The following is a 25,107-nucleotide window of genomic DNA, read 5'->3' on the forward strand; positions in this document are numbered from 1 at the left end:
TATCAATTCGTCCCCACTGGAATCCACCATCTCAGCTCCCTGTGTACTTTGTGGAGGCAATTGCTGCTGGTCAATGTCTCCGCGGAGGAATTGATTATAATTCATTTTAATGAACATCATCTTCTCCACATTTTCTGGATGTAACCTCGTACGCCGATTGCTGACAAGGTGAGCGGCGGCACTAAACACTCTTTCGGAGTACACACTTGTGGGAGGGCAACTTAGGTAGAATAAAGCCAGTTTGTGCAAGGGCCTCCAAATTGCCTCTTTTTCCTGCCAGTATAAGTACGGACTGTGTGACGTGCCTACTTGGATGCGGTCACTCATATAATCCTCCACCATTCTATCAATGTTGAGAGAATCATATGCAGTGACAGTAGACGACATGTCCGTAATCGTTGTCAGGTCCTTCAGTCCGGACCAGATGTCAGCATCAGCAGTCGCTCCAGACTGCCCTGCATCACCGCCAGCGGGTGGGCTCGGAATTCTGAGCCTTTTCCTCGCACCCCCAGTTGCGGGAGAATGTGAAGGAGGAGATGTTGACAGGTCGCGTTCCGCTTGACTTGACAATTTTGTCACCAGCAGGTCTTTCAACCCCAGCAGACCTGTGTCTGCCGGAAAGAGAGATCCAAGGTAGGCTTTAAATCTAGGATCGAGCACGGTGGCCAAAATGTAGTGCTCTGATTTCAACAGATTGACCACCCGTGAATCCTTGTTAAGCGAATTAAGGGCTGCATCCACAAGTCCCACATGCCTAGCGGAATCGCTCCGTGTTAGCTCCTTCTTCAATGCCTCCAGCTTCTTCTGCAAAAGCCTGATGAGGGGAATGACCTGACTCAGGCTGGCAGTGTCTGAACTGACTTCACGTGTGGCAAGTTCAAAGGGCATCAGAACCTTGCACAACGTTGAAATCATTCTCCACTGCACTTGAGACAGGTGCATTCCATCTCCTATATCGTGCTCAATTGTATAGGCTTGAATGGCCTTTTGCTGCTCCTCCAACCTCTGAAGCATATAGAGGGTTGAATTCCACCTCGTTACCACTTCTTGCTTCAGATGATGGCAGGGCAGGTTCAGTAGTTTTTGGTGGTGCTCCAGTCTTCTGTACGTGGTGCCTGTACGCCGAAAGTGTCCCGCAATTTTTCTGGCCACCGACAGCATCTCTTGCACGCCCCTGTCGTTTTTTAAAAAATTCTGCACCACCAAATTCAAGGTATGTGCAAAACATGGGACGTGCTGGAATTTGCCCATATTTAATGCACACACAATATTGCTGGCGTTGTCCGATGCCACAAATCCACAGGAGAGTCCAATTGGGGTAAGCCATTCCGCGATGATCTTCCTCAGTTGCCGTAAGAGGTTTTCAGCTGTGTGCGTATTCTGGAAAGCGGTGATACAAAGCGTAGCCTGCCTAGGAAAGAGTTGGCGTTTGCGAGATGCTGCTACTGGTGCCGCCGCTGCTGTTCTTGCGGCGGGAGTCCATACATCTACCCAGTGGGCTGTCACAGTCATATAGTCCTGACCCTGCCCTGCTCCACTTGTCCACATGTCCGTGGTTAAGTGGACATTGGGTACAACTGCATTTTTTAGGACACTGGTGAGTCTTTTTCTGACGTCCGTGTACATTCTCGGTATCGCCTGCCTAGAGAAGTGGAACCTAGATGGTATTTGGTAACGGGGGCACACTGCCTCAATAAATTGTCTAGTTCCCTGTGAACTAACGGCGGATACCGGACGCACGTCTAACACCAACATAGTTGTCAAGGACTCAGTTATCCGCTTTGCAGTAGGATGACTGCTGTGATATTTCATCTTCCTCGCAAAGGACTGTTGAACAGTCAATTGCTTACTGGAAGTAGTACAAGTGGGCTTACGACTTCCCCTCTGGGATGACCATCGACTCCCAGCGGCAACAACAGCAGCGCCAGCAGCAGTAGGCGTTACACGCAAGGATGCATCGGAGGAATCCCAGGCAGGAAAGGACTCGTCAGACTTGCCAGTGACATGGCCTGCAGGACTATTGGCATTCCTGGGGAAGGAGGAAATTGACACTGAGGGAGTTGGTGGGGTGGTTTGCGTGAGCTTGGTTACAAGAGGAAGGGATTTACTGGTCAGTGGACTGCTTCCGCTGTCACCCAAAGTTTTTGAACTTGTCACTGACTTATTATGAATGCGCTGCAGGTGACGTATAAGGGAGGATGTTCCGAGGTGGTTAACGTCCTTACCCCTACTTATTACAGCTTGACAAAGGGAACACACGGCTTGACACCTGTTGTCCGCATTTCTGGTGAAATACCTCCACACCGAAGAGCTGATTTTTTTGGTATTTTCACCTGGCATGTCAACGGCCATATTCCTCCCACGGACAACAGGTGTCTCCCCGGGTGCCTGACTTAAACAAACCACCTCACCATCAGAATCCTCCTGGTCAATTTCCTCCCCAGCGCCAGCAACACCCATATCCTCCTCATCCTGGTGTACTTCAACACTGACATCTTCAATCTGACTATCAGGAACTGGACTGCGGGTGCTCCTTCCAGCACTTGCAGGGGGCATGCAAATAGTGGAAGGCGCATGCTCTTCACGTCCAGTGTTGGGAAGGTCAGGCATCGCAAACGACACAATTGGACTCTCCTTGTGGATTTGGGATTTCAAAGAACGCACAGTTCTTTGCGGTGCTTTTGCCAGCTTGAGTCTTTTCAGTTTTCTAGCGAGAGGCTGAGTGCTTCCATCCTCATGTGAAGCTGAACCACTAGCCATGAACATAGGCCAGGGCCTCAGCCGTTCCTTGCCACTCCGTGTGGTAAATGGCATATTGGCAAGTTTACGCTTCTCCTCCGACAATTTTATTTTAGGTTTTGGAGTCCTTTTTTTTCTGATATTTGGTGTTTTGGATTTGACATGCTCTGTACTATGACATTGGGCATCGGCCTTGGCAGACGACGTTGCTGGCATTTCATCGTCTCGGCCATGACTAGTGGCAGCAGCTTCAGCACGAGGTGGAAGTGGATCTTGATCTTTCCCTAATTTTGGAACCTCAACTTTTTTGTTCTCCATATTTTATAGGCAGAACTAAAAGGCACCTCAGGTAAACAATGGAGATGGATGGATTGGATAGTTTACTAGTATACAATTATGGACGGACTGCCACGGTTAGGTGGTATAAAAAAACCACGGTTAGGTGGTATATATTATAATAATAATACAATTATGGATGGACGGACTGCCTGCCGACTGCCGACACAGAGGTAGCCACAGCCGTGAACTACCGCACTGTACACTGGTTGATAAAGAGATAGTAGTATACTCGTAACAACTAGTATGACACTATGACGACGGTATAAAGAATGGAAAAAAAACCACGGTTAGGTGGTATATATTATAATAATAATACAATTATGGATGGACGGACTGCCTGCCGACTGCCGACACAGAGGTAGCCACAGCCGTGAACTACCGCACTGTACACTGGTTGATAAAGAGATAGTAGTATACTCGTAACAACTAGTATGACACTATGACGACGGTATAAAGAATGGAAAAAAAACCACGGTTAGGTGGTATATATTATAATAATAATACAATTATGGATGGACGGACTGCCTGCCGACTGCCGACACAGAGGTAGCCACAGCCGTGAACTACCGCACTGTACACTGGTTGATAAAGAGATAGTAGTATACTCGTAACAACTAGTATGACACTATGACGACGGTATAAAGAATGGAAAAAAAACCACGGTTAGGTGGTATATATTATAATAATAATACAATTATGGATGGACGGACTGCCTGCCGACTGCCGACACAGAGGTAGCCACAGCCGTGAACTACCGCACTGTACACTGGTTGATAAAGAGATAGTAGTATACTCGTAACAACTAGTATGACACTATGACGACGGTATAAAGAATGGAAAAAAAACCACGGTTAGGTGGTATATATTATAATAATAATACAATTATGGATGGACGGACTGCCTGCCGACTGCCGACACAGAGGTAGCCACAGCCGTGAACTACCGCACTGTACACTGGTTGATAAAGAGATAGTAGTATACTCGTAACAACTAGTATGACACTATGACGACGGTATAAAGAATGGAAAAAAAACCACGGTTAGGTGGTATATATTATAATAATAATACAATTATGGATGGACGGACTGCCTGCCGACTGCCGACACAGAGGTAGCCACAGCCGTGAACTACCGCACTGTACACTGGTTGATAAAGAGATAGTAGTATACTCGTAACAACTAGTATGACACTATGACGACGGTATAAAGAATGGAAAAAAAACCACGGTTAGGTGGTATATATTATAATAATAATACAATTATGGATGGACGGACTGCCTGCCGACTGCCGACACAGAGGTAGCCACAGCCGTGAACTACCGCACTGTACACTGGTTGATAAAGAGATAGTAGTATACTCGTAACAACTAGTATGACACTATGACGACGGTATAAAGAATGGAAAAAAAACCACGGTTAGGTGGTATATATTATAATAATAATACAATTATGGATGGACGGACTGCCTGCCGACTGCCGACACAGAGGTAGCCACAGCCGTGAACTACCGCACTGTACACTGGTTGATAAAGAGATAGTAGTATACTCGTAACAACTAGTATGACACTATGACGACGGTATAAAGAATGGAAAAAAAACCACGGTTAGGTGGTATATATTATAATAATAATACAATTATGGATGGACGGACTGCCTGCCGACTGCCGACACAGAGGTAGCCACAGCCGTGAACTACCGCACTGTACACTGGTTGATAAAGAGATAGTAGTATACTCGTAACAACTAGTATGACACTATGACGACGGTATAAAGAATGGAAAAAAAACCACGGTTAGGTGGTATATATTATAATAATAATACAATTATGGATGGACGGACTGCCTGCCGACTGCCGACACAGAGGTAGCCACAGCCGTGAACTACCGCACTGTACACTGGTTGATAAAGAGATAGTAGTATACTCGTAACAACTAGTATGACACTATGACGACGGTATAAAGAATGGAAAAAAAACCACGGTTAGGTGGTATATATTATAATAATAATACAATTATGGATGGACGGACTGCCTGCCGACTGCCGACACAGAGGTAGCCACAGCCGTGAACTACCGCACTGTACACTGGTTGATAAAGAGATAGTAGTATACTCGTAACAACTAGTATGACACTATGACGACGGTATAAAGAATGGAAAAAAAACCACGGTTAGGTGGTATATATTATAATAATAATACAATTATGGATGGACGGACTGCCTGCCGACTGCCGACACAGAGGTAGCCACAGCCGTGAACTACCGCACTGTACACTGGTTGATAAAGAGATAGTAGTATACTCGTAACAACTAGTATGACACTATGACGACGGTATAAAGAATGGAAAAAAAACCACGGTTAGGTGGTATATATTATAATAATAATACAATTATGGATGGACGGACTGCCTGCCGACTGCCGACACAGAGGTAGCCACAGCCGTGAACTACCGCACTGTACACTGGTTGATAAAGAGATAGTAGTATACTCGTAACAACTAGTATGACACTATGACGACGGTATAAAGAATGGAAAAAAAACCACGGTTAGGTGGTATATATTATAATAATAATACAATTATGGATGGACGGACTGCCTGCCGACTGCCGACACAGAGGTAGCCACAGCCGTGAACTACCGCACTGTACACTGGTTGATAAAGAGATAGTAGTATACTCGTAACAACTAGTATGACACTATGACGGTATAAAGAAAGAAAAAAAAATACCACGGTTAGGTGGTATATATTGTAATACAATTATGGATGGACGGACTGCCTGCCGAGTTCCGACTGCCGACACAGAGGTAGCCACAGCCGTGAACTACCGCACTGTACTGTGTCTGCTGCTAATATAGACTGGTTGATAAAAAGATAGTATACAATACATACAACAATGAATATACTACTATACTGGTGGTCAGGCACTGGTCACCACTAGTCACACTGGCAGTGGCACTCCTGCAGCAAAAGTGTGCACTGTTTAATTTTAAATTAATATAATATTATGTACTCCTGGGGGCTCCTGCTATAACAACCTGCAGTGCTCCCCAGTCTCCCCCACAATTATTATAAGCTTTGCCTTTTATACATTGATGTGCAGCACACTGGGCTGAGCTGAGTGCACACAGACTGAGTCACACTGTGTGACTGGCTGCTGCTGTGTATCGTTTTTTTTCAGGCAGAGAACGGATATAGCAGAGAACGGATATATATTAAAATAAATAAAAGTTAACTAACAACAACTGCACTGGTCACTGTGGTAAACTCTGTCTGACTCTGCACAATCTCTCTCTCTCTTCTAATCTAATTTCTAATGGAGAGGACGCCAGCCACGTCCTCTCCCTATCAATCTCAATGCACGTGTGAAAATGGCGGCGACGCGCGGCTCCTTATATAGAATCCGAGTCTCGCGAGAATCCGACAGCGTCATGATGACGTTCGGGCGCGCTCGGGTTAACCGAGCAAGGCGGGAGGATCCGAGTCTGCTCGGACCCGTGAAAAAAACATGAAGTTCGTGCGGGTTCGGTTTCAGAGAAACCGAACCCGCTCATCTCTACTTTTTACACATTGCGGCAGCCAGTCCCCTTTTTACACATTGCAGCAGCCAGTCCCCCTTTTTACACATTGCGGCAGCCAGTCCCCCTTTTTACACATTGCGGCAGCCAGTCCCCTTTTTACACATTGCGGCAGCCAGTCCCCCTTTTTACACATTGCGGCAGCCAGTCCCCCTTTTTACACATTGCGGCAGCCAGTCCCCCTTTTTACACATTGCAGCAGCCAGTCCCCCTTTTTACACATTACGGCAGCCAGTCCCCCTTTTTACACATTGCAGCAGCCAGTCCCCCTTTTTACACATTGCGGCAGCCAGTCCCCCTTTTTACACATTGTCGCAGCCAATCCCCTTTTTACACATTGCGGCAGCCAGGACCCCTTTTTACCCATTGCAGCAGCCAGGCCCCCTTTTTACACATTACGGCAGCCAGTCCCCCCTTTTTACACATTGCGGCAGCCAGGACCCCTTTTTACACATTGCGGCAGCCAGTCCGCTTTTTACACATTGCGGCAGCCAGTCCCCCTTTTTACACATTGCGGCAGCCAGTCCCCTTTTTACACATTGCAGCAGCCAGTCCCCCTTTTTACACATTGCGGCAGCCAGTCCCCCTTTTTACACATTGCGGCAGCCAGTCCCCTTTTTACACATTGCGGCAGCCAGTCCCCCTTTTTACACATTGCGGCAGCCAGTCCCCTTTTTACACATTGCAGCAGCCAGTCCCCCTTTTTACACATTGTGGCAGCCAGTCCCCCTTTTTACACATTGTGGCAGCCAATCCCCTTTTTACACATTGCGGCAGCCAGGACCCCTTTTTACACATTGCGGCAGCCAGGCCCCCTTTTTACTAGAGATGAGCGGGTTCGGTTTCTCTGAATCCGAACCCGCACGAACTTCATGTTTTTTTCACGGGTCCGAGCAGACTCGGATCCTCCCGCCTTGCTCGGTTAACCCGAGCGCGCCCGAACGTCATCATGACGCTGTCGGATTCTCGCGAGACTCGGATTCTATATAAGGAGCCGCGCGTCGCCGCCATTTTCACACGTGCATTGAGATTGATAGGGAGAGGACGTGGCTGGCGTCCTCTCCATTTAGATTAGGGTTGAGAGAGAGAGAGAGAGATTGACCTGAGGCTGTGATACTGTAGAAGAGAGTGCAGAGTTTAGTGACTGACGACCACAGTGACCACCAGACAGTGCAGTTGTTTGTTTTATTTAATATATCCGTTCTCTGCCTGAAAAAAACGATACACACAGTGACTCAGTCACATACTGTACCATATCTGTGTGCACTGCTCAGCCCAGTGTGCTGCATCAATGTATATATATCTGACTGTGCTCAGCTCACACAGCTTATAATTGTGGGGGAGACTGGGGAGCACTGCAGTGCCAGTTATAGGTTATAGCAGGAGCCAGGAGTACATAATATTATATTAAAATTAAACAGTGCACACTTTTGCTGCAGGAGTGCCACTGCCAGTGTGACTAGTGACCAGTGACCTGACCACCAGTATATATAATATTAGTAGTATACTATCTCTTTATCAACCAGTCTATATTAGCAGCAGACACAGTACAGTGCGGTAGTTCACGGCTGTGGCTACCTCTGTGTCGGCACTCGGCAGCCCGTCCATAATTGTATATACCACCTAACCGTGGTTTTTTTTTTCTTTCTTTATAGTCATACTAGTTACGAGTATACTATCTCTTTATCAACCAGTCTATATTAGCAGCAGACACAGTACAGTGCGGTAGTTCACGGCTGTGGCTACCTCTGTGTCTGCACTCGGCAGCCCGTCCATAATTGTATATACCACCTAACCGTGGTTTTTTTTTCTTTCTTTATACATACATACTAGTTACGAGTATACTATCTCTTTATCAACCAGTCTATATTAGCAGCAGACACAGTACAGTGCGGTAGTTCACGGCTGTGGCTACCTCTGTGTCGGCACTCGGCAGCCCGTCCATAATTGTATATACCACCTAACCGTGGTTTTTTTTTCTTTCTTTATACATACATACTAGTTACGAGTATACTATCTCTTTATCAACCAGTCTATATATTAGCAGCAGACACAGTACAGTGCGGTAGTTCACGGCTGTGGCTACCTCTGTGTCGGCACTCGGCAGCCCGTCCATAATTGTATATACCACCTAACCGTGGTTTTTTTTTCTTTCTTTATACATACATACTAGTTACGAGTATACTATCTCTTTATCAACCAGTCTATATATTAGCAGCAGACACAGTACAGTGCGGTAGTTCACGGCTGTGGCTACCTCTGTGTCGGCACTCGGCAGCCCGTCCATAATTGTATATACTACCTAACCGTGGTTTTTTTTTCTTTCTTTATACATACATACTAGTTACGAGTATACTATCTCTTTATCAACCAGTCTATATTAGCAGCAGACACAGTACAGTGCGGTAGTTCACGGCTGTGGCTACCTCTGTGTCGGCACTCGGCAGCCCGTCCATAATTGTATATACCACCTAACCGTGGTTTTTTTTTCTTTCTTTATACATACATACTAGTTACGAGTATACTATCTCTTTATCAACCAGTCTATATATTAGCAGCAGACACAGTACAGTGCGGTAGTTCACGGCTGTGGCTACCTCTGTGTCGGCACTCGGCAGCCCGTCCATAATTGTATATACCACCTAACCATGGTTTTTTTTTCTTTCTTTATACATACATACTAGTTACGAGTATACTATCTCTTTATCAACCAGTCTATATATTAGCAGCAGACACAGTACAGTGCGGTAGTTCACGGCTGTGGCTACCTCTGTGTCGGCACTCGGCAGCCCGTCCATAATTGTATATACCACCTAACCGTGGTTTTTTTTTCTTTCTTTATACATACATACTAGTTACGAGTATACTATCTCTTTATCAACCAGTCTATATATTAGCAGCAGACACAGTACAGTGCGGTAGTTCACGGCTGTGGCTACCTCTGTGTCGGCACTCGGCAGCCCGTCCATAATTGTATATACCACCTAACCGTGGTTTTTTTTTCTTTCTTTATACATACATACTAGTTACGAGTATACTATCTCTTTATCAACCAGTCTATATTAGCAGCAGACACAGTACAGTGCGGTAGTTCACGGCTGTGGCTACCTCTGTGTCGGCACTCGGCAGCCCGTCCATAATTGTATATACCACCTAACCGTGGTTTTTTTTTCTTTCTTTATACATACATACTAGTTACGAGTATACTATCTCTTTATCAACCAGTCTATATATTAGCAGCAGACACAGTACAGTGCGGTAGTTCACGGCTGTGGCTACCTCTGTGTCGGCACTCGGCAGCCCGTCCATAATTGTATATACCACCTAACCGTGGTTTTTTTTTCTTTCTTTATACATACATACTAGTTACGAGTATACTATCTCTTTATCAACCAGTCTATATTAGCAGCAGACACAGTACAGTGCGGTAGTTCACGGCTGTGGCTACCTCTGTGTCGGCACTCGGCAGCCCGTCCATAATTGTATATACCACCTAACCGTGGTTTTTTTTTCTTTCTTTATACATACATACTAGTTACGAGTATACTATCTCTTTATCAACCAGTCTATATATTAGCAGCAGACACAGTACAGTGCGGTAGTTCACGGCTGTGGCTACCTCTGTGTCGGCACTCGGCAGCCCGTCCATAATTGTATATACCACCTAACCGTGGTTTTTTTTTCTTCTTTATACATACATACTACTACGACATCTCTTTATCAACCAGTCTATATTAGCAGCAGACACAGTACAGTACGGTAGTTCACGGCTGTGGCTACCTCTGTGTCTGCACTCGGCAGGCAGTCCGTCAATAATTGTATACCACCTAACCGTGGTTTTTTTTTCTTTCTTCTTTATACATACATAGTTACATAGACATCTCTTTATCAACCAGTCTATATTAGCAGCAGACACAGTACAGTACGGTAGTTCACGGCTGTGGCTACCTCTGTGTCTGCACTCGGCAGGCAGTCCGTCCATAATTGTATACCACCTAACCGTGTTTTTTTTTTCTTTCTTCTTTATACATACATAGTTACATAGACATCTCTTTATCAACCAGTCTATATTAGCAGCAGACACAGTACAGTACGGTAGTTCACGGCTGTGGCTACCTCTGTGTCTGCACTCGGCAGGCAGTCCGTCCATAATTGTATACCACCTAACCGTGGTTTTTTTTCTTTCTTCTTTATACATACATAGTTACATAGACATCTCTTTATCAACCAGTCTATATTAGCAGCAGACACAGTACAGTACGGTAGTTCACGGCTGTGGCTACCTCTGTGTCTGCAGTCGGCAGGCAGTCCATAATTGTATACTAGTATCCATCTCCATTGTTTACCTGAGGTGCCTTTTAGTTGTGCCTATTAAAATATGGAGAACAAAAATGTTGAGGTTCCAAAATTAGGGAAAGATCAAGATCCACTTCCACCTCGTGCTGAAGCTGCTGCCACTAGTCATGGCCGAGACGATGAAATGCCAGCAACGTCGTCTGCCAAGGCCGATGCCCAATGTCATAGTACAGAGCATGTCAAATCCAAAACACCAAATATCAGAAAAAAAAGGACTCCAAAACCTAAAATAAAATTGTCGGAGGAGAAGCGTAAACTTGCCAATATGCCATTTACGACACGGAGTGGCAAGGAACGGCTGAGGCCCTGGCCTATGTTCATGGCTAGTGGTTCAGCTTCACATGAGGATGGAAGCACTCAGCCTCTCGCTAGAAAAATGAAAAGACTCAAGCTGGCAAAAGCAGCACAGCAAAGAACTGTGCATTCTTCGAAATCCCAAATCCACAAGGAGAGTCCAATTGTGTCGGTTGCGATGCCTGACCTTCCCAACACTGGACGTGAAGTGCATGCGCCTTCCACCATTTGCACGCCCCCTGCAAGTGCTGGAAGGAGCACCCGCAGTCCAGTTCCTGATAGTCAGATTGAAGATGTCAGTGTTGAAGTACACCAGGATGAGGAGGATATGGGTGTTGCTGGCGCTGGGGAGGAAATTGACCAGGAGGATTCTGATGGTGAGGTGGTTTGTTTAAGTCAGGCACCCGGGGAGACACCTGTTGTCCGTGGGAGGAATATGGCCGTTGACATGCCAGGTGAAAATACCAAAAAAAATCAGCTCTTCGGTGTGGAGGTATTTCACCAGAAATGCGGACAACAGGTGTCAAGCCGTGTGTTCCCTTTGTCAAGCTGTAATAAGTAGGGGTAAGGACGTTAACCACCTCGGAACATCCTCCCTTATACGTCACCTGCAGCGCATTCATAATAAGTCAGTGACAAGTTCAAAAACTTTGGGTGACAGCGGAAGCAGTCCACTGACCAGTAAATCCCTTCCTCTTGTAACCAAGCTCACGCAAACCACCCCACCAACTCCCTCAGTGTCAATTTCCTACTTCCCCTGGAATGCCAATAGTCCTGCAGGCCATGTCACTGGCAATTCTGACGATTCCTCTCCTGCCTGGGATTCCTCCGATGCATCCTTGCGTGTAACGCCTACTGCTGCTGGCGCTGCTGTTGTTGCTGCTGGGAGTCGATGGTCATCCCAGAGGGGAAGTCGTAAGCCCACTTGTACTACTTCCAGTAAGCAATTGACTGTTCAACAGTCCTTTGCGAGGAAGATGAAATATCACAGCAGTCATCCTGCTGCAAAGCGGATAACTGAGGCCTTGACAACTATGTTGGTGTTAGACGTGCGTCCGGTATCCGCCGTTAGTTCACAGGGAACTAGACAATTTATTGAGGCAGTGTGCCCCCTTTTTCCAAATACCATCTAGGTTCCACTTCTCTAGGCAGGCGATACCGAGAATGTACACGGACGTCAGAAAAAGACTCACCAGTGTCCTAAAAAATGCAGTTGTACCCAATGTCCACTTAACCACGGACATGTGGACAAGTGGAGCAGGGCAGGGTCAGGACTATATGACTGTGACAGCCCACTGGGTAGATGTATGGACTCCCGCCGCAAGAACAGCAGCGGCGGCACCAGTAGCAGCATCTCGCAAACGCCAACTCTTTCCTAGGCAGGCTACGCTTTGTATCACCGCTTTCCAGAATACGCACACAGCTGAAAACCTCTTACGGCAACTGAGGAAGATCATCGCGGAATGGCTTACCCCAATTGGACTCTCCTGTGGATTTGTGGCATCGGACAACGCCAGCAATATTGTGTGTGCATTAAATATGGGCAAATTCCAGCACGTCCCATGTTTTGCACATACCTTGAATTTGGTGGTGCAGAATTTTTTAAAAAACGACAGGGGCGTGCAAGAGATGCTGTCGGTGGCCAGAAGAATTGCGGGACACTTTCGGCGTACAGGCACCACGTACAGAAGACTGGAGCACCACCAAAAACTACTGAACCTGCCCTGCCATCATCTGAAGCAAGAAGTGGTAACGAGGTGGAATTCAACCCTCTATATGCTTCAGAGGTTGGAGGAGCAGCAAAAGGCCATTCAAGCCTATACAATTGAGCACGATATAGTAGGTGGAATGCACCTGTCTCAGGCGCAGTGGAGAATGATTTCAACGTTGTGCAAGGTTCTGATGCCCTTTGAACTTGCCACACGTGAAGTCAGTTCAGACACTGCCAGCCTGAGTCAGGTCATTCCCCTCATCAGGCTTTTGCAGAAGAAGCTGGAGACATTGAAGGAGGAGCTAACACGGAGCGATTCCGCTAGGCATGTGGGACTTGTGGATGGAGCCCTTAATTCGCTTAACAAGGATTCACGGGTGGTCAATCTGTTGAAATCAGAGCACTACATTTTGGCCACCGTGCTCGATCCTAGATTTAAAGCCTACCTTGGATCTCTCTTTCCGGCAGACACAAGTCTGCTGGGGTTGAAAGACCTGCTGGTGACAAAATTGTCAAGTCAAGCGGAACGCGACCTGTCAACATCTCCTCCTTCACATTCTCCCGCAACTGGGGGTGCGAGGAAAAGGCTCAGAATTCCGAGCCCACCCGCTGGCGGTGATGCAGGGCAGTCTGGAGCGACTGCTGATGCTGACATCTGGTCCGGACTGAAGGACCTGACAACGATTACGGACATGTCGTCTACTGTCACTGCATATGATTCTCTCAACATTGATAGAATGGTGGAGGATTATATGAGTGACCGCATCCAAGTAGGCACGTCACACAGTCCGTACTTATACTGGCAGGAAAAAGAGGCAATTTGGAGGCCCTTGCACAAACTGGCTTTATTCTACCTAAGTTGCCCTCCCACAAGTGTGTACTCCGAAAGAGTGTTTAGTGCCGCCGCTCACCTTGTCAGCAATCGGCGTACGAGGTTACATCCAGAAAATGTGGAGAAGATGATGTTCATTAAAATGAATTATAATCAATTCCTCCGCGGAGACATTGACCAGCAGCAATTGCCTCCACAAAGTACACAGGGAGCTGAGATGGTGGATTCCAGTGGGGACGAATTGATAATCTGTGAGGAGGGGGATGTACACGGTGATATATCGGAGGATGATGATGAGGTGGACATCTTGCCTCTGTAGAGCCAGTTTGTGCAAGGAGAGATTAATTGCTTCTTTTTTGGGGGGGGTCCAAACCAACCCGTCATATCAGTCACAGTCGTGTGGCAGACCCTGTCACTGAAATGATGGGTTGGTTAAAGTGTGCATGTCCTGTTTTGTTTATACAACATAAGGGTGGGTGGGAGGGCCCAAGTACAATTCCATCTTGCACCTCTTTTTTCTTTTCTTTTTCTTTGCATCATGTGCTGATTGGGGAGGGTTTTTTGGAAGGGACATCCTGCGTGACACTGCAGTGCCACTCCTAAATGGGCCCGGTGTTTGTGTCGGCCACTAGGGTCGCTAATCTTACTCACACAGTCAGCTACCTCATTGCGCCTCTTTTTTTCTTTGCGTCATGTGCTGTTTGGGGAGGGTTTTTTGGAAGGGACATCCTGCGTGACACTGCAGTGCCACTCCTAGATGGGCCCGGTGTTTGTGTCGGCCACTAGGGTCGCTAATCTTACTCACACAGCTACCTCATTGCGCCTCTTTTTTTCTTTGCGTCATGTGCTGTTTGGGGAGGGTTTTTTGGAAGGGACATCCTGCGTGACACTGCAGTGCCACTCCTAGATGGGCCCGGTGTTTGTGTCGGCCACTAGGGTCGCTAATCTTACTCACACAGCTACCTCATTGCGCCTCTTTTTTTCTTTGCGTCATGTGCTGTTTGGGGAGGGTTTTTTGGAAGGGCCATCCTGCGTGACACTGCAGTGCCACTCCTAGATGGGCCCGGTGTTTGTGTCGGCCACTAGGGTCGCTAATCTTACTCACACAGCTACCTCATTGCGCCTCTTTTTTTCTTTGCGTCATGTGCTGTTTGGGGAGGGTTTTTTGGAAGGGACATCCTGCGTGACACTGCAGTGCCACTCCTAGATGGGCCCGGTGTTTGTGTCGGCCACTAGGGTCGCTTATCTTACTCACACAGCGACCTCGGTGCAAATTTTAGGACTAAAAATAATATTGTGAGGTGTGAGGTATTCAGAATAGACTGAAAATGAGTGTAAATTATGGTTTTTGAGGTTAATAATACTTTGGGATCAAAATGACCCCCAAATTCTATGATTTAAGCTGTTTTTTAGTGTTTTTTGAAAAAAACACCCGAATCCAAAACACACCCGAATCCGACAAAAAAAATTCGGTGAGGTTTTGCCAAAACGCGTTCGAACCCAAAACACGGCCGCGGAACCGAACCCAAAACCAAAACACAAAACCCGAAAAATTTCAGGCGCTCATCTCTACTTTTTACACATTACGGCAGCCAGTCCCCCCTTTTTACACATTGCGGCAGCCAGGACCCCTTTTTACACATTGCGGCAGCCAGTCCCCTTTTTACACATTGCGGCAGCCAGTCCCCCTTTTTACACATTGCGGCAGCCAGTCCCCTTTTTACACATTGCGGCAGCCAGACCCCCTTTTTACACATTGTGGCAGCCAATCCCCTTTTTACACATTGCGGCAGCCAGGACCCCTTTTTACACAATGCGGCAGCCAGGACCCCTTTTTACACATTGCGGCAGCCAGTCCCCCTTTTTACACATTGCGCCAGCCAGTCCCCTTTTTACACATTGCGGCAGCCAGACCCCCTTTTTACACATTGTGGCAGCCAATCCCCTTTTTACACATTGCGGCAGCCAGGACCCCTTTTTACACATTGCGGCAGCCAGGACCCCTTTTTACACATTGCGGCAGCCAGTCCCCCTTTTTAGACATTGCGCCAGCCAGTCCCCTTTTTACACATTGCGGCAGCCAGACCCCCTTTTTACACATTGTGGCAGCCAATCCCCTTTTTACACATTGCGGCAGCCAGGACCCCTTTTTACACATTGCGGCAGCCAGGACCCCTTTTTACACATTGCGGCAGACGGTGTCCCCCTAAGAGAGAGAGAGAGAGAGAGAGAAAAAAAGAGAGAGAGAGAGAGAGAAAAAAAGAGAGAGAGAGAGAGAGAGAAAAAGAGAGAGACATACTTACCTTCTCCACGCTGACAGGCTCCTCGTGCAGCTCCCTCTCTGTGCAGGCAGGTGAGAAGGAGGAGGAGAAAGGGGGAGCAGGGAGCCGCAGCAGCGCTATGTCATTGGTAGTAAGCGCCGCTGCAGCATCCCCCTCTCCTTCCGTATTGGCGCCGGGCAGCCAATACGGAAGGAGAGGGGGATGCTGCAGCGGCGCTTACTACCAATGAAATAGCGCTGCTGCGGCTCCCTGCTCCCCCTCCCTCCTCCTCCCTCTCTGCTGCCCGGCGCTGTAGCTGTCCTCACAGCGCGGCGGCCGGCGCACAGCGCACACAGCAGCGGCATGTAATGAGTCAATTTGACTCATTACATGCCGCTGGCCGTGCGCCCTCAGGGCAACTGCGCTGTGTGCCAAGCCCACTTGGCACACACGTAGTTACGGCCCTGACTATATGGGCACTATTGCTCTGGTTTATTTAAAACATGCAGAAGTACTGTATACAGACACTGTCCGCCTACTTCTGTGACACAACACGTTGGAGAGAAGTTGTCTGTTCTGCTGAAAAAGTTAGATGGTTGGATGGTCTGATGAAAAAATCTGTTCGGTGCGTGGAGCACCTTTTTAGTTGGGCAAACAAGTTGGAAGGTTGGATGAAAGTTGGTCTAGTATATGGCCAGCTGTAGTAATAAATGTTGCAAATATGGGGGGTCATTCCGAGTTGATCGCTAGATGAAAATGTTCGCTGCGATTAAGTAAAATTCCGGCACTTCTGCGCATGCGTATATGGCGCAGTGCGCACGTGCGACGTACTTTCACAACGGCCGATGTATTTTTACACAAGGTCTAGCGAAGCTGTTCAGTCGCAAAGGCAGCCGCAGAGTGATTGACATGAAGGGGGCGTTTCTGGGTGTCAACTGACCGTTTTCAGGGAGTGCTTGAAAAGATGCAGGCATGGCAGGAAAAACGCAGGCGTGGCTGGGCGAACGCAGGGCGTGTTTGTGACGTCAAATCCGGAACTGAATGGTCTGAAGTGATCGCAAGCGCTGAGTAGGTATGGAGCTACTCTAAGGGGAACATTTACTAAGCAGTGATAAGAGCGGAGAAATGAGCCAGTGGAGAAATTTCACCATCAACCAGTCAGCAGCTCTGTATCATTTTATAGTATGCAAATTATAGATGTTACTTCAGGGCGGACTGGTTGCCATGGGCAACTTCTCCACTTGCTCACTTTTCCGCTCTTATCACTGCTTAGTAAATGTAACCCTAAAACTGTACAATTTATTTTTTTTGTAGCTGCTCTGCAATCCTTTCGTTCGCACTTCTGCTAAGCTAAAATACACTCCCAGAGGGCGGCGGCTTAGCGTTTGCACGACTGCTAAAAACTGCTAGCGAGCGATCAACTCGGAATGACCCCATTGCGAGACATGCTGCTACATTTTAACTGACTATAATTGAGGTGTGTTTGGAAATCACTGTATTAGGCTAACATATAGGTGAGCTAATAATAGCATTAGGAATTATCTCACCTGACACAGATGGAGTTTGCTGAGGTCCAATTATGGATGGATGACTCTTTTTGTTTTCATTAGTATCAGGCTATGCGCAAGCCCTCACCTAGATGCAGTGAACCATCTCAGATGCTGAGATGTGACATCAATCTTGCTGGTTGCAGCTCTACAAAGTTAAGTGCATCATGCCACGGCCTAGACATTTAGCACGCACTACCCAGACAGGAAGGCATTTATGTTGCCAGGATCCCAGTGGTCAAGATATCGACACCGGAATCCCGACACCCACTGAAATAACGGCGGTCGGAATCCCAACTACCGCCCAGAATCCCCATTCTGGTGATGGTCTACACCACCACCCGAGGAATAATATAAGTCTGTGGCAACCTAATGTTGCCACCACGCCTGAAGCGTGGCAAGCCGACACGCACTGTGCTCGCTGCCAGTATTCCGGCTGTCGGGACCCTGGTGCAGATCTCCTGATCGACAGGATCCCGACAACCAGGATATCATACTGAATCCCCCAGGCACACGCCCAATGCAGGCCTACGTTCCACCTTCTGATACTCTACTGTGATGCCAACTTCACAGGGCATTTGAGAGCTGTGACATTGGCCCTCATTCCGAGTTGATCGTTCGCTAGCTGCTTTTAGCAGCCGTGCAAACGCTAAGCCGCCGCCCTCTGGGAGTGTATCTTAGCTTAGCAGAAGTGCGAATGAAAGGATCGCAGAGCGGCTACAAAATAATTTTGTGCAGCTTCAGAGTAGAGCCAGACCTACTCCTAGCTTGCGATCACGGCAGACTATTCAGTTCCTGTTTTGACATCACGAACACGCCCTGCGTTCGTCCAGCCACGACTACGTTTCACCAACCACGCCTGCGTTTTTATCTGGCACGCCTGCGTTTTTCCGCTCAATCCCAGAAAACGGTCAGTTGACACCCAGAAACACCCACTTCCTGTCAAGCACTCTGCGGTCAGCAGTGCGACTGAAAAGCTTCGCTAGACCTTGTGTGAAACTACATCATTCATTGTAAGAGTACAACGTGCGTGCACATTGCGCCGCATACACATGCGCAGAACTGTCGATTTTTTGCATGTTCGCTGCCCCAGCGAACGAAAAGCAGCTAGCGATCAACTCGGAATGACCCCCAATGAGCGCTGGGTATATATTGCACATTCTTACTTTTGTCTTTACAGCGCATGCATATTCTGCCATTTATTGCTCAATATGCGTATTTGAAGTTTTGCATGCACCTCTGAATGAGGCCTCTTGTATCAACTTATACATAGACTTGCACAGTATCACTACTGATTAACAATTACATTGAGCTTTTACAACCCTGAGTCTTTTACCCACAGCTACAGTACAACCACTGTCTATACAAAATCATATAAAGTAAACCGATACATTTGCAGTTATACAGTCTGATCTAAAGTAGCTATAATTCCATGCATACATGACCAGATCCTAAATCTACTTAGAGATATAAAATAATGAAAGGAATTGGTAATAAGTGCTATCTGTGGACATTTGTTTTTATTTTGATACCACTAATCTTTCACTTACTGTACTATGGCCCTCATTCCGAGTTGATCGGTCGCAAGGCGAATTTAGCAGAGTTACACACGCTAAGCCTACGCCTACTGGGAGTGAATCTTAGCTTCTTAAAATTGCGACCGATGTATTCGCAATATTGCGATTACTAACTACTTAGCAGTTTCAGAGTAGCTCCAGACTTACTCTGCCTGTGCGATCATTTCAGTGCTTGTCGTTCCTGGTTGACGTCACAAACACACCCAGCGTTCGCCCAGGCACTCCCACCGTTTCTCCGGCCACTCCTGCGTTTTTTCCGGAAACGGTAGCGTTTTCAGCCACACGCCCCTGAAACGCCGTGTTTCCGCCCAGTAACACCCATTTCCTGTCAATCACATTACGATCGCCGGAGCGAAGAAAAAGCCGTGAGTAAAAATACTTTCTTCATAGTAAAGTTACTTGGCGCAGTCGCAGTGCGAACATTGCGCATGCGTACTAAGCGGATTTTCACTGCGATGCGATGAAAAATACCGAGCGAACAACTCGGAATGAGGGCCTATACTTTTACATTTTGCTTGTGTATTATTGAAATGTTTTAAGAATAAATAATGAAAGGGTTCTATCAATTCCCCAATTCGAAATGCCAATTATGTATGAAATAAAAGAAGTTCTATTAGGGCTCTTGTGCACTGAGCAAATGACTCCCATTTCTTTCTTCCTTCTTATAATATGCAGAGTAGGCACTACGCATAGGCAAACTAGGCAAATGCTAGGGCATGTGGTATGCTTATGGACACAAGCAGCTTCTGCTGATTAAAATGATATGCAGCATGCCTATATTCTATGTGTGACTGCGGCTGTATCTGCATACGAAATGCTATGTTACAGTGTATTCCTGGAAATCACTGTAACGTAGCATTTTGTATGCAGATACCATTTACAAAGATTAATTTCCTAAAATACAAGACCAAACAGTAAGTAGTGCAACTGTCAGCTACTGGGTGGAGATGTTTTCCGCTGCTTCTGGCAATGTCATATATATGAATAGTGCCTCATCATTTAGCAACAACTTTGATAGGCTGACTGGGTAATTAAAATTATTATCTAAAAATAATTGTTTCCATTTTTTCTGTACTTAAGTGCCACCTTTATTATAATAGCAATAATCTGTTCGAACGTTATTGAAATAATAATAATCTGTGTCGTCCGTCCCCCACTCCCTAGAGATTTTAACTATAAACATAATGCGTGTCCCCAAACAGTATAAAAATAAATGCAATGTCTTCTTTAGTATATTAATCTGTACTAGCTTAATAATAACCCCCAATACTTTCTATTTTGTAATGATCCCAACCCAGGGGCGTATCTAGAGAGGAGGGGACACAAGCACTCTCCGGGTGTGGGCCCCCTCCTCTCCCGTCCCGTAGCCGGCAGCAGCGCTGTTAGCACTCCGTCTGAGCACTAGAGACTCTGGCACAGTACCAGAGTCTACAGCGCATGCGCAAGTCTCCGGAAAAATGGCGCAGCAGCCATTTTTTGGGAGACCTGTGCATGCGCTGAAGACTCTGGCACTGTGCCAGAGTCTCTAGTGCTCAGACAGAGTGCTAACAGCACTGCTGCAGCTGCCGGCTACGGGACTCTGGAGAGGAGGGTGAAGAAGAAATGGGTGCAGTGTGTTCCTGCTCTTGGCCCAAGGGCCCGTGTACATCACACACCCTGCACCCATTATAGATACGCCACTGTCCCAACCCCTAGTGTACAAATGTCTATCCTCCCAAATCCACCTTTTCAGCAGTTCTAAGTTTGACTCTTGTGTGTGGTTCCTTCCTGCCCTCTTACATCTTCAGCAGGGTTGGACTGGCCCAAAGTGGAACAGGGGTGAACACCTGGTGGGCCCCACTGCCTGTGTGCCCTCCTCCTCTCTAGGGATCAGGTTCCAGACTCTATCCTAGTGCACTTGAATTATGCATTATAAATATGTTACATTATACTTCACAATAATTTGGTTAATTATGTATTTACCAAGGGGCACAGAACATGTACTCTGTAATGGCTAGCCAAACCTCTGTGGTGGCTGGTCACGCCCCCACTGGAGCCCGGCCACACCCTTAAGCATGGGCCCCTACAACAGCATTTCCCCGATGGGCCCTTCATGCCCCAGTCCGACACTGATCTTCAGTGCAGTCGACTTCTCCTACAAGTCTCCTAACAGTGGACCTCCCCACTGAGTCATCTGAAAGCTCCTCCATCCTATGTTGCTGAGCAAAGAGAGGAAATGAACACATTGATACTTCCTTTCTGAGTGCCATGGGATTGCTGTGGAGCTGCCTAACATCTCCTCGGATCTCCCAGACAGCAATCCAAGGAATCACTGTGGCCCACCTCTTCTACGTCCTGCTGGCGCCTGTAACATCAGTCACTCCGAGCACAAGCCATGCCAGCTTTGCCCCTGTACAGAGGCATGAAATCAGGCGCATCAAATTGTGTTTGTTTACCTTTCCTGCTCATAGGTCAGAGCCTTATTCCTCATTATCTATATTTATAGCCCCTCCTCTAAATATGGCACAGAGTTGCTTCATCTGATGGTGTGATATCAATGTAGCACAAGTTGTACTGTATGTCAAATAATCTAGAGAGCCGAGGAATTATTTTCTTAATTTCAAGACCTTTTTTTATTTTCCCACCACTTACTGTATTCTTCTGCATTTCTAGGTGAACCCTAAGAAAGAACGTTACTGGACGCATGTTAGCTCAGATGCCTGCAGGTTTGCCCTGATATGGAAATATGGTGGCATTTACATGGATACTGATGTTATTTCCATTCGGCCCATTCCTAAAGATCATTTTGTAGCTGCTCAAAGCATCGACATTACCAGCAGTAGTGTTTTTGGGCTCTCTGCGTGTAATAACGTGACATGGGAGTTCATGGAAAACTTTGTTCAGAATTACAGAGGCAGCAAATGGGGACACCAAGGACCAGGAGTCTTCACACGTGTCATGAAAAGGATGTGTGGGATTCAAGTATTTACATCTACTTATGATGTCATGTGTGCAAATATTAACTACCTTCGCCCTGAACGCTTTTATCCTATCTTGTATCAATCTTGGGAAAAGTATTTTGAGATGTGGAATTATTTGCCAACCTTTCCTAATTCTTACGCCTTGCATCTCTGGAACTATATGAACAGTGAAGGTAAAACCATGGTACCTGGGAGTAACACACTTGTGGAACATATCTATCAACAGCACTGTCCATCCACCTATAGAGCAGTTCTGAGGAATGAAAGAACTCACCTGTAGCCAGGATTATTCCATACAAATGTGAAGTATCTACGAGGTCGTCTTTGCATTACATATTTTGTTAATTTAGGCTAGAGCCCAAAGAAGCCATTCCAAAAATGAATGAAGTGTCCTTTTAATGATCTCAGGATCCATGTACTACTCATGGCCTGATTCCTGGCCATGGTAGCCAGGCCTACTACCTTATTCTAATACATACACTTTAAGCGGAAAGTCACACCACCCACTGTTTTTCCATCCACAGCCTCGATCATCTTCATTAGCACCTGCACTTACACCTACCCCATGCTGTGTGCAAGAGATCTGTCTACAATGGGTGTCCTTTCACTTTACGTGTGAAAAAGAATAGTGTGTAACTCTGGCTACACTACCCTGAAACTCCCCAAAAACTCTTTCTTAAAGCAACTGTAAAACATTAACCAGTTAATGTGGACTTGAATTCGGAATCAGCCAAATACAGGTAGCTACAGTAACAGTGCTGGAAACCATTGTCATTAATATGCATTTATACCAGCCCACAGATACCTGCAAGTGATATGGCTATTGACATGTGTTAGCAGAGCCGGATTAAGTTTTGCGGGGGCCCCATGGCAACATAATTGTGGGGACCCCTCATGCAGCAGCGGGGTGAGCAGCAGCGGAGGAAAGGAGCGGTGGCCCGACGGCGGTGGGTAAGGCGTACCCATGGCTAAATTGTTAAGGGTACGCCATACCCACCAGTACCCGCCCACTTGCACCGCTGAGCTTTATTCTACTTACCTACTCTATTAGCATCTGCGGCTTGTTCATTGTCCCCTCCCATGGTTTGTAGAACCTCAGTTACGCTATGGAATGTGGCTCAGTCCCAGCAAACAGCAGGCACAGGAGAAGCCCTGTATTTGAAGAAGTGCAGCAATATGTCCCAGCCAAACTACTGCTGAGTGACTCATGGTTACAAACTAGACATCCCCTTTTCTCTTCTATCTCTCTGTGCTGCCCAGGCCACTCACATCAGCATGCCTGCCATTGATCCACACCTGCACAGCCCTACACCCAGCAACTTCCCTTACACACCCATACCCCCAGCAACCTCCCTCACACACCGATAGCCAAGCCGTGCACCCAGCAACCTCCCTCACACACCCATACCCCAGCCATGCACCCAGGCAGCAACCTCCCTCACACACCCATACCCCAGTCCTGCACACAGCAACCTCCCACACAACCATACCCCCAGCAACCTCCCTCACACACCCATACCCCAGCCGTGCACCCAGCAATCTCCCTCACACACCCATATCCCAGCCCTGCACCCAGCAACCTCCCTCACACCCATACCCCAGCTCTGCACCCAGCAACCTCCATCACTCACACACCCATACCCCAGCCTTGCACCCAGCAACCTCCCTCACACCCATACCCCAGCCCTGCACCCACAAACCTCCTTCACTCACACACCCATACCCCAGCCCTGTACACATCAACCTCCCTCACACACACACACACACACACACACACACACACACACACACACACACACACACACACACACACACACACCCATACCCCAGCCCTGTACACATCAATCTCCCTCACACACCCATACCGCAGCCGTGCACCCAGCAACCTCCCTCACACACACACCAATACCCCAGCCCTGTACACATCAACCTCCCTCACACACCCATACCCCAGCCGTGCACCCAGCAACCTCCCTCACACACACACCCATATCCCAGCCCTGCACCCAGCAAACTCCACCACTCACACACCTATACCCCAGCTGTGCACCCAGCAACCACCACCACTCACACACCCATACCCCAGCCCTGCACCCAGCAACCTTCCTCACAGACCCATACCCCAGCTCTGCACCCAGCAACCTCCATCACTCACACACCCATACCCCAGCCCTGTACCCATCAACCTCCCTCACACACCCAAACCCCAGCCCTGCACCCAGCAACCTCCCTCACACACCCATACCCCAGCCGTGCACCCAGCAATCTCCCTCACACACCCATACCCCAGCCATGCACCCAGCAACCTCCCTCACACCCATACCCCAGCTCTGCACCCAGCAACCTCCATCACTCACACACTCATACCCCAGCCTTGCACCCAGCAACCTCCCTCACACCCATACCCCAGCCCTGCACCCACAAACCTCCTTCACTCACACACCCATACCCCAGCCCTGTACACATCAACCTCCCTCACACACACACACACACACACACACACACCCATACCCCAGCCCTGTACACATCAATCTCCCTCACACACCCATACCCCAGCCGTGCACCCAGCAACCTCCCTCACACACACACCCATACCCCAGCCCTGTACACATCAACCTCCCTCACACACCCATACCCCAGCCGTGCACCCAGCAACCTCCCTCACACACCCAAACCCCAGCCGTGCACCCAGCAACCTCCCTCACACACCCATACCCCAGCCGTGCACAAAGCAACCTCCCTCACACACACACCCATATCCCAGCCCTGCACCCAGCAAACTCCACCACTCACACGCCCATACCCCAGCCCTGCACCCAGCAACCTCTCTCACACCCATACACCAGCTCTGCACCCAGCAACCTCCATCACTCACACACCCATACCCCAGCCGTGCACCCTCCTTCACACACCCATAC

General features: G+C 47.7%; 1 protein-coding gene across 1 annotated transcript in view; it reads left to right on the forward strand.

Moving 5' to 3' along the window:
* Window positions 1-22,481, forward strand: part of LOC134909101 (alpha-1,4-N-acetylglucosaminyltransferase-like) — a 158,213-nt gene extending 135,732 nt beyond the window's left edge. The window contains exon 3 of the mRNA XM_063915538.1: window positions 21,882-22,481. Coding sequence (XP_063771608.1) covers window positions 21,882-22,469 — 588 coding nt within the window. The 3' untranslated portion in view covers window positions 22,470-22,481. The remainder of the gene's footprint in view (window positions 1-21,881) is intronic.
* The last annotated feature ends 2,626 nt before the right edge of the window (window positions 22,482-25,107 follow it).

This window comes from Pseudophryne corroboree, chromosome 4 (genome assembly GCF_028390025.1).
Source record: "Pseudophryne corroboree isolate aPseCor3 chromosome 4, aPseCor3.hap2, whole genome shotgun sequence".
Taxonomy (NCBI): Eukaryota; Metazoa; Chordata; class Amphibia; order Anura; family Myobatrachidae; genus Pseudophryne; species Pseudophryne corroboree.